Raw genomic sequence first — 10,929 nt, 5'->3', positions numbered from 1 at the left:
ACCTGGGATTTTGGGCGACTCTCCTCTTACAAACTCCTCCAGGTCTCTAATATTTTAAGGCGTCTTCTACCAACAGCAATTGTAAGACCTCTCCACGGATGTTCAGTGGGATTTAGATGCAGACTCGTTGCTGGCCATTTCTGAACTCTCCAGCACTTTCTTTCCATACATTTCTGGGGACTTCTTGAAGTATACTTAGGGTCATTGTCCTGCTGGGAGACCCATCACCTAGGACGTAAACCCAGCTTTCTGACTCTGGGCACTACATTGCGACCCCAAATCCTTTGGTAATCTTCAGATGTCATTATGCCTTGCACACAGTCAAGGCACCCAGGACCAGAGGCAGCAGAGCATCTTTGAACCTCCACCATGTTTGACTGTAGGTACGGTATTTTTTTTTTTTTTGTAGGCTTCATTCCATTTTTGGTGAACAGAATGATGTGCTTGACCAAAAGGCTCTATCTTGGTCTCATCTGTCCACAAAATGTTTTCCTAGAGATATTTTTGTCTAACCGCAGTGTAGCTTTTTTATGTCTGTCAGCAGTGGAGTCCCCCCTGGGTCTCCTTCCATTGCGTTTCCTTTCATTCAAATATCGACAGTTCGCACAGACACTGATGCACCTTGAGCTTGCAGGACAGCTCAAATTTGTTTTGCGCTGCTTATCCACCATTCGGACTATCCTGCCTAGCAACCTTTCATCAATTTTTCTCTGCTGTCCAGAGAGATTACAATCCATTGCACTGTAGCTAGACTTCTTGATTAGGTTGGGCACCATGAACATCAAGATCTCTGGAGATGGACTTGTAACCTTGGGCTTGTCGATATTTTTCAACAATTTTGGTTCTGAAGTACTCAGTTTTCTTTCTGTTCTCAAAAGCTTAGTGTGGCGCACACAATGCAAAGATTGAGTCAACTTCTCACTAATTTTTGTTTCTGGTGTGATTTTCATATTGCCAACACCTGTTACCATACTTTTCAGACTATAAGACGCATCAACTATAGGGTGTAAAATGTTTCCAATAAAAGCTTCAACTCAACCCAGAGGAAATAGTCGGCTTCCTTGTTAGAGGTAGCGCAAGGGTTTTGGAAAAGTGAAATGGCTCCTCACCACCCAAAATAAATCCAGCAAATTCTGTGCTCCTAAATCCAAATGCCCCCCTCCCTTCTGAGCCCCACGGTGTACCTAAACCACATTGCGTCCATGTTTGGCATTTCTGTAGCGATAAAAGCTCGCCTAATTTATGGGTGCGTGTCTCCAGAAGCACGGGCTGGGCATAATGTACTGGTGACTACAACGTACTGGTCACTACAATGTCAGTTTGCAATATTCAGCAACATCCACTGCTGCTCGTTTCTGGATAACACCCATCCAGTCAAAATTGCCACTACATCTGTATTCCCAAAGGGGTATCATTTCCAAAATGGGGTCACGAGGTGGGATTCTGCTCTTGAAGCAATTAGGGGCTCTGTATATGGCGCCTGCAAACTATTCTAGGAAAATATGCGCTCCATCCCTACCGAGTCTTGCCGTATGGCTGAACAGTACTGTACAGTCACATATGGGGTATTGCCACATTCATGAGAACTTGTGGAACAAATTTTGGTGCTTTTTTTTTTTTTAACAATATCCGTGTGAAAATGTAAAATCTGGGGCTAACAGTTTGTGGTTAATTAGCCGGATTACTTACGGTAATGCTCTTTTAATGAGTCCATGACAGCACCCACTGGAGAGATAGGGATCCGCCCCAAGGAACAGGAAACCTACAGAGACATAAAAGGGGGGCGGTCCCCCTCTCCTCCTCAGTTTAATTTCAGAGTACCCGGAGGACCGCCAGTGTTAGTCAATCATCACAATGTATCATCAGAATATAAACTTCATAGAAGTAATTACATTGGCTTTTATTAGGGAGGGATGTGACTGGGTGCTGTCATGGACTCATTAAAAGAGCATTACCGTAAGTAATCCGGCTATTTACCCTTCGCCATGACAGCACCCACTGGAGAGATTTCCAGAGACCAACACCTAGGGGGGGACCACCGTGCTGAGGATAGTCCTGCCAAAGTGTAGGTCAGAGTCGGAAGACAGGTCGAGCCTGTAGTGATTATAGAAAGTGGAAGGAGCCAACCAAGTTGCAGCCTTACATATATCTTCGATTGGCACGTTCCCTTTTTCGGCCCAGGAAGAAGCCATGGCTCTGGTGGAGTGTGCTTTGATGCCCTCCGGAGGTTCTTCATTTTTCATGGAATAGGCCAACCGGATAGCGTCTCTTATCCACCTGGATAATGTTGCTCTTGTGACTCCATATCCTTTCTTTTTGCCCTGGAAGGATATGAACAGAGCCCTACTCTGCCTCCAACTACTAGTTTTCTCAATATATTGCAAAACTACTCTCCTGACGTCTAGAGTATGGAATTTTTGTTCTTCAGGAGTAGAGGGGTCTTTAAAGAAAGTAGGAAGATGTATCTCCTGTGACCTGTGGAACTTCCCTGCTACCTTAGGAAGGTATAGGGGGTCCGGTTTTAAGATTAGTCTGTCATGAAATGTGAGAAGGTAAGGTTGATCTATCGACAAGGCCTGAATGTCGCTGACTCTTCTAGCCGATGTTAAGGCTACTAAGAAGGCTGTTTTTAACGACAAGTGTTTTAAAGATGCTGTGTCTATAGGCTCAAACGGAGATTCTGTTAGAGAGTCTAAGACTAGGTTTAGATCCCACGGAGCTACTCTAGGTATGTGGATAGGAGTAACTCGTTCACAGGCCGTGATGAAGCGGGATACCCATTTATTACCAGCAATATTATGGCCATAGAGGGCACCCAGAGCGGACACCTGGACCTTTAGTGTGTTAACTGACAGACCTAACTCTTTCCCTTTCTGCAGAAATTCTAGTACAGATTTTATTGGGACTTCAGAGGGGTTTGAACTAGTATGGAACTGAAGAAACTTCTTCCATACTTTGGTGTAAATTTTTGTTGTAGATGGTTTCCTGCTAAGCAGGAGTGTATCAATTAGGCCCTTTGAAAACCCCCTGGAATTTAATATCTGCCTTTCAAATTCCAGGCCGTCAGGTGGAGGCTGTCCACCTGAGGGTGGAAGAAAGGTCCCTGGGAGAGAAGGTTTGGGATTGAGGGAAGGACCCAAGGATCCGTCACCGACATCGACCGCAGGCACGAGAACCATGGTCTCTTGGGCCAGAATGGCGCTATTAGTAATTATCCTGGCCTGCTCTTCCCTGATTTTCCGTATTACTTGTGGAAGCAGAATTATCGGAGGGAAAGCATACGCCAGCTTGAATTGCCATGGTGTTTGAAGAGCATCTAGAATGTCCGGGTGATCTGCACGGGACCGAGATGCGAATTTGTGGACTTGTTTGTTTTGTTTTGTAGCGAACAGGTCTATTTGGGGTTTGCCCCATAACAATGTTATCTTGTGGAAAATGTAAGGATTGAGACACCATTCTCCTTGATGAAGAGTGTGTCGACTTAGGAAGTCCGCTTGTTGATTGTCCTCTCCTTTGATGTGGACTGCCGAGAGGGACAACAGATGCTTTTCGGCCAGGATTAAGGTACTGTTTGCGGAAGACATTAGAGCGTCTGATCTTGTGCCGCCTTGTTTGTTTAAATACGCCACTGTCGTAGTGTTGTCTGAACAGATTCGGACGTGGCTTCCTCGTAGCTGTGGGAGAAATTGACGCAGTGCATAGTTTACCGCATTTAATTCTTTTAGGTTTGATGAATATAAATCTTCATTCTTATCCCAGGTTCCCTGGCAGAATCTATCTCCCATGTGTGCGCCCCACCCGTGGGGACTAGCGTCCGTAGTTATCGTGTGGGATGGTGATATTACCCAAGGGACACCCCCCGCTAGGTTGTCTTTATTTAGCCACCATTCTAAGGAGGATAAGACTTTCTCGGATAAAGTTATTTTCGATTCAAGGTGCCCCAGAAATTTTCTCTGTTCCCGAAGTATCTGATGTTGTAATGTTCGGGTATGAAGTTGTGCCCACTGAACGGCTGGAGTACAGGAGGAGAGGGATCCTAGCAAGGACATTCCTGCTCTCAGGGACATTTGAGGTTTGTGAATGGCCGCCACAACTTTACCCTCTATAAGAGATATTTTTTCTTGGGGAAGTAGACATTTTTGCTTTATGGAATCTAGACTAAATCCCAAAAATGTCTGAAGGGAAAGTGGGGTGAGTCTGGATTTTTTATAGTTGACGATCCAGCCCAGGCTTTCTAAGGACGAGACAGTGTCAGCTAATCGTTCCGCACACTGAAGGGATGAATTTCCTACAACTAAAAAATCATCTAAGTAGGGAATGATTAATGTGTCTCTCTGGCGAAGGTAGGCCATTACTTCTAACATTACCTTCGTGAAGATCCTGGGTGCCGTGGAGAGACCGAAGGGCATGGCTGTATACTGGAAATGATGAATCTCCCCCTCAAGAGTTACTGCCACTCTTAAGTATTTTTGATACCTACTATGGATAGGGAGATGGTAGTAGGCATCTTTTAAATCAATGCCGCCCATTCTACAATTTGGAAAAAGGAGCTTAATGGCCGATCTAATAGACTCCATTTTAAACGTATAATTTTTAATAAACGTATTGAGTTTTTTAAGATTTATAATTGTTCGAAATGAACCATCGGGTTTAGGGATTAAAAATAACGGAGAGTAGAACCCTTTACCCTCTTGTCCCTTTGGCACCCTAACTAAAACATTTTTAACTATAAGACTTCTAATTTCTAGCTCAAGGGCCTTCTGTTGCACTGGTGAGGAAAGGGCTGTTAAAATAAAGGAATCATGGGGAATTTGGAGGAATTCTATTTTCATTCCTTCCTTAATAATATTTAGCACCCAGGAACTTGACGTGATTTTTCGCCATTGGGGAAAGAAAAATTTTAACCTGCCCCCTACTGGGGTGTCTGGTGTTTCAGAATTTGTTGTCTCTACGGAAGGGGGGGCCTTTGAACATAGTGCCACCCTGTTTTCCCTCTCTTGTGGCCCATCGTGACGATCTTTCATTTTGTGTTCTTTTCCCGAACGGCCTCTTCCTAAAGGTCTTCCTATAGAAAGGAATTGAGGGGTCAGGGAAGGCTTTTTTCCTCTCTTTTGCTTTTTTGAGGATCTCGTCTAATGCTTTCCCAAACAAAAACTCACCCTCACACGGAATAGCGCAGATCTTAGCCTTTGACTGCGTATCCCCCTTCCAGCTCTTCATCCATAACGCACGTCTGGCATTATTAATTAGACCGGCTGACCTTGCTGCAAGGCGAAGAGAGTCAGCTGAAGCATCGGCCATGAATGCTGCTGCACCTCTAATTAGTGGTATCGCATCCCGCAATTTTTGTCTGGAGACCCCCTGTTCGATTTGTTGATCCAGCTGATCAATCCACACAAGCATGGATCTAGCTGTGCACGTGCTGGCAATTGATGGCTTAAATATGCCCGTGGAAGCCTCCCATGATCGTTTCAGTGACGATTCTGCCTTCCGATCTAGAGGATCAGAAAGTAGGCCCGCATCCTCGACTGGTAGGGCTGACTGTTTTGAGGTGGAGGCGACTGCAGCGTCCACCTTAGGGATTTTAGTCCATGAAATTAACTCCTCATCATTAAAGGGGTACTTCCTTTTGGAGGCTGACGGGAGAAAACCTCTCTGGTCCTGTTTCTCCCACTCCCTCTTTATCAGAGCCTTAACCGCCGGAATTACTGGGAATGCTCTTCTCTTCCTCTCCGCCAACCCTGCAAACATGATGTCTTGTGCAGTTTGGTCGTCTTTTGTATCCTCACAACCTATAGTATTCCTGATGGACTTTACTAGGTTGTCCACCCCATCAAGAGGAAAACAAGCTCGACCCTCAATGTCGGAATGTGTTGAGGAAGAGGATGACGCCTGCGAGGAGTCTGAGTGGATAACGCCTTCCTCCTCGGACTCAGAGCTGGATATAGCCTTTTCTTTCCCGGATTTTTTAGGGGGGGTACTGGCTTGTGAGATGGCCTGTAACTCCTCTCTAATTATGGCCCGTATATCTGTGACCGACATAGATGGACACTGCATTGTTTCCGCCATACACTGATTGCAGAGTTTTTTGGGGTGGGAATCTGGGAGAGGCTCGTCACATAACGCACATTGCTTGTGCTTAGATTTCTGTCTCTTTTTGGCCTGGGAGAAGAAGACATTTGTGGAAAAGGGTGTCAGCTTTATAGGCAGAGGGGAAATCACACTCACCCAGTGAAGCTGTACGGTACCGAAATAGGAGGCTGCGACTTTCTGGATCTTGAATCCTTGGTCTCACTCCTGTGGCTGGCATCGGAGGACCTTCTGCTGGCTGGCTCACCTGCTGGGTCCACAGTCTTGCCTGGGGACGACATGTTGCATCGCCTGTGCGTTTGCAACTTCCCCCTTTTTATAGGCCAAGATCCGGTCTCAATCAAATTTTTTTTTTTTTTTTTTTCTTCTTCTTTCCCCACAGCGGTGTACTGCGCATGCGCGAAACCGCGCTTTCCCTCACCGCTGTGTGGGTGACCCGGAAGTGCTCACCGGCCCCGGGGCAGTATGGGGATGTTTTCCCCCACCACCACGCACGCGCGGCCGCCATCTTTGTACGGCCTGCGCTATGGAGCGGTGTGCCGGCTGCCGCTGCAGCTGTGCCTCAGAACTCGGACCTCATACCTGGCGGTCCGCGTTTGGAGCTCCTTATAGGGCCGCATATCTGCCGCAATGCCTGTGGAATCGAGCAGCCTCCCGGACCATGCGTTCCATATGCCGGCCAGACGAGGGGGGAGCCGTCTAGCGGAATCTCCCCCGACGCTGCTTCTGGACTGCATCCCCTGCCGTTCTCGCGGACACTGCACAGGCGGATGCGTGTAGCCCAGGTATGCCTGTAGTTCGAAGAATCCAGAGATCCTGTCCCCTGGGAACAGGAAACCTAAACTGAGGAGGAGAGGGGGACCGCCCCCCTTTTATGTCTCTGTAGGTTTCCTGTTCCTTGGGGCGGATCCCTATCTCTCCAGTGGGTGCTGTCATGGCGAAGGGTAAAAATGTTATTTTTCTTCACAGCCCAATGGTATAAAATTCTGGGACACCTATGGTGTCAGTGTAATCACTTCACCCCTAGATGAATTCATTGATAGGTGTAGTTTGTAAAATGGGGTCTCTTATGAGGGAATTTCTGCTGTTCTGGCACCTCAGGGGCTCTGCCTATGTGACATGGCACCCTCAATGTAGTTAAGCAAAATCTGAACTTCAATATGGCACTTCTTCCTTTCTGAGCTTTGCACTGCACCTCAGAAGTAGTTTTCAACAACATATGGGGTATCAGCATACTTTGAAATCTTACGGTGCAATTTCTCCCGTTACCCTGGTGAACATGCAAAATTTGGGGCTTAACACAAACACTTGTTGGAAAAATGCTCTTCATTTTCACAGATCAATGTTATAAACTTCCATGAAGAACCTGGTAGTTCAAGGTGCTCACCACACATTTGGAGGAGTATAGTATTTGTAATGAGGTCACTTGGGGGTGGGTTCCACTGTTAAGACACATCAGGTGCTCTCCAAAACGCAACACGGCATGTAATTATTCCAGCAAAATTTTACATTTAGAGTGAAGTAGTGCTGCCGTTCACCCAAACAGTAGTTTCCCCCCACATATATGAGGCATCATAGTCAGGAGAAATTGCATAACAATTTGGGGGCAAATTTATTCCTTTTAATCCTTGCAAAGGGTACGGGGAGGGACGCTCTGCGTTCTTGCCTGTTGATGGTTCGGGGAGATCAGAACCTAGAAAGGATCCGTCGCCCCCATTCGCTCAGTTAAAGGAAAAATAGAATACAAATAAAAACAATGGGGTCTGAAAGCAGACCTAAGTGCCTCCTACAGACACTAAGCAAGAACTGGTTCACTTGGAGCCAGCAGGAGGGTGTATACTGCAGGGGAGGAGCTATTCTCTCTGTATTACTTAAGTGTCCTCCTAGTGGCAGAGGCATAACACCCATGGTCCTGTGTCCCCCACTGAGGCGTAGGAGAAATAAAAATATTTGGGTCTGAATTAAAATATGAAAAAAAAAAAAAAAAGTTTCCTTCCACATTCCAATAATTTCCATGAAGCTTTTGAAGGGTTAATAAACTTCTTGAATGGTGTTGAGCATCCTGTGGGGTGCAGTTTATAAAATTGTGTCACTTGAGCTTTTTCTGTCACTTCAAAGTGTGATAAAAAAATCCCCCAAAACATCCCAGTGATCAACTTTAACCCTTATAACTTTTTAATATAAAAAGGGTTCAAAAATTGTGCAGATGTAAAAAGTAAACATGTGGGAAACGTTACAATTTTTATACCCTTTAAACCAGAGTAAAGTTTGAAAATTGCAAAATTGATTTTTTTTCTTCCCTGCAAATAAAGACATTTTACCACCATCATGAAGTACAAGGTGTCAAAAAAAAAAATAAAAAATAAAATTTCAGAATCAGTGGGATCTGTTGAAGCGTTCTGAGCTACTACCATATAAAATGACTGGAAGGTGAAAACCAGGTGCACAATCTGCTCCTCGTTAGATATGGCCTCCTCCCTGTGTATAAACCTACTTTTATTCCTGACCATAGTGTGGCTGTACAGTCTTTGGGTGCTCTTGATGACTGCACCCCTTTTGGCTCGAGTATATAAAACATATCGCCCCGTAAGAAAGTGGAACCTAAAGCAGAACGATCTGAAATTGCAATTCTCCTTTTTCTTCCCGATAAGCCAAGAACTGGGTTAGCTTTGTGTGTCAGGAGGTGAATGTTGCCTGCACAGGAGGAGGCGCTGTGCACTTTAGTGGCAGCAGCCAGCCCCTGTGGTTCCCGTCACCCTACCCCCAATGAAGCACCTGAGGAATTAAATACGCATTACGCATTTCTTACAACCATTGATGAAGCCAGGAGACTTCACATACACATTAGCAAACATTTCCAACCCTCCATGGTAATTCGCCCCTTTGCCAAGAATTCACGTTTGGCATCAGGGTTATAAAGCAGTCAGACCCTAAATCTGTCTCCGGTACGGAGCCTCACAACAAACGCCGCAGATTTCAGTCTAAGTTTTTGTTTTTTTATTTGAAATATTACAACATATAAAAACCTACTCATTAGGATTTCCACAGATACAAAGAGGAATAAAATGCAGCACAGCAAATAAAAGTTGATGGTCTGTAATAAAAACTTTTTTTTTTTTTTTTTATAAGAAAATGTCACTCCGGTTCAGTTAGAAAGCCAGATAAGGCAACAAGAGGCGCCAGACCGGGCGGATGTCTGCCGTGCACACACACGTAAAAAGGTACAGGATGGACACAAGTGCGGTAGAGGTAGCGAGCCGATACGAGGGTTAATCCATCTCCATCTTCTCTTGCTTTACAACATCTACAATGCAGGAGGAGGGGGAAAATACAAGTATTATACACCACTCCATGAAATTTGCAAGAATACAGCAATTCTGTAGCCGCTAACACCGGAGAGTTAAAAATGAAGTGATGCTTTTGTAAGGAAGTACCCAATTTCCCTACCCCCAATTACGTGAGGGCTCCAGTGCCCTGTTACACCTTCTTAAGTTGCATAGTGAGGACGGTCATATCTGAGATTAGACTGTGCCCACTTAAGTGCCATCGATGAGCGGCACCGCACGGACACCACAGGAGCAATGTTCAGCATCATCGGATTAACGCATATAGAGCAGAGCCCTCCTGCCAGCTTCTAAGTACTGAGGAAGGGGTAGGTAATACATACCTGTTTCTTTTGCCTTCAGGTTTGCCACGACACAAGCCTTAATCTCCAAGCCAATTGCTTTGGACAGCGGCGGTGGCACAGCATTACCCACCTGGTGGAAAAGAAAAAACACCACCTCAAATCATAAGATGGAGGATTATGTCACCATCTGTCTACACTCAGCCATCTCATCACCCGTACCTGTCGGTGTTTGTCCAATACGTTGCCAAACAGTCTGTAGGTGTCTGGGAAGCCTTGAGATCGGGCACATTCTCGGACGCTCACCACACGGTGCTGCTCCGGATGAAGGACACGACCCTGAGGAAAGCAAGAGGAACCAACGGTAGTGTTAGGAATCACGTGGTCACCACATTAGGGTATTCCCATGAGACCCTGTGAAAAGTGTTGTGTCAGTTTTGTAATTAATACACCATCCCTTCATCGGTGGAGGCGATGCAGTCTGTGGGAACCTGATGGGAAGTCCTGCACTGTTAGATGTGACCCTTATAAGCAGAGGGGACATGACGCTCACTTACCTGTTTACCCATGGGCTCAGGGTTAGTGACTGTTGTGCTGAAGAAGCCGTCCCACTCCAACCTGCCATACAAGCCTGCCCAGTGATTGTGCCTGTTGCCCGTATGTGGCAGACACCAGGGAATGAGAGTGTTGAACTGGCGATCTGCAGGGTCACACTGTTTACCTAAAGAAAAAAAAAAAAAAGTATATAATTTTATCATACACTAGTGTCAGATCACTTTAATATACATTTACAGTAAAGCCATGAATACCTTCAGCACAGGAGCAGACGCCCCGTAGAGCTCCGCTGCTGTTGCGTCCATTCTTCTTGTCGCTGTGCGAATACCGGAGTTTGCGGGTGGTTGTGCCATCAGATAGACGGACCTCGATGTTGGGTAGGTCTCGCCAGTCCGAGCCTGGTGCAAGAGGTATATGCCTCATTCTGGCAGCTACCAAGGCGCTCATATCCTGAAAAGACCAGAGATGGTAATGGTCACACAAAACTGCACCCACTCCAGATGTATAACTGGTATGGTTGTATAGACACTCCTCTCCAAAGGATACCATTTATCTACAGCTCAGATGTGCCACTCATGAGAAATCAAATATCGAGGCTATATGCAAAGGGTAGTGCCAGTGCACAGTGGGGTAGTGCCAGTGCTCTCGAGTTAGAAGCT

The 10,929-nt window shown here is 45.8% G+C and overlaps 1 protein-coding gene across 1 annotated transcript in view; it reads right to left on the bottom strand.

The window, feature by feature from the left end:
- Positions 1-9,067: 9,067 nt before the first annotated feature.
- The window catches only part of DNMT1 (DNA methyltransferase 1), a 28,022-nt gene continuing 26,160 nt past the window's right edge, over positions 9,068-10,929 (bottom strand). Inside the window, exons 30-34 of the mRNA XM_077262062.1 lie at positions 10,525-10,720; positions 10,273-10,436; positions 9,938-10,054; positions 9,758-9,848; positions 9,068-9,394 (exon numbers count right to left, since the gene is read on the bottom strand). Coding sequence (XP_077118177.1) covers positions 9,360-9,394; positions 9,758-9,848; positions 9,938-10,054; positions 10,273-10,436; positions 10,525-10,720 — 603 coding nt within the window. The 3' untranslated portion in view covers positions 9,068-9,359. The remainder of the gene's footprint in view (positions 9,395-9,757; positions 9,849-9,937; positions 10,055-10,272; positions 10,437-10,524; positions 10,721-10,929) is intronic.

The sequence above is a fragment of the Ranitomeya variabilis genome, chromosome 5 (assembly GCF_051348905.1).
Source record: "Ranitomeya variabilis isolate aRanVar5 chromosome 5, aRanVar5.hap1, whole genome shotgun sequence".
Lineage (NCBI taxonomy): Eukaryota > Metazoa > Chordata > Amphibia > Anura > Dendrobatidae > Ranitomeya > Ranitomeya variabilis.
The sequence above is the reverse complement of the archived record's forward strand: the minus strand, read 5'-3'. Positions and strand labels throughout refer to the sequence as shown.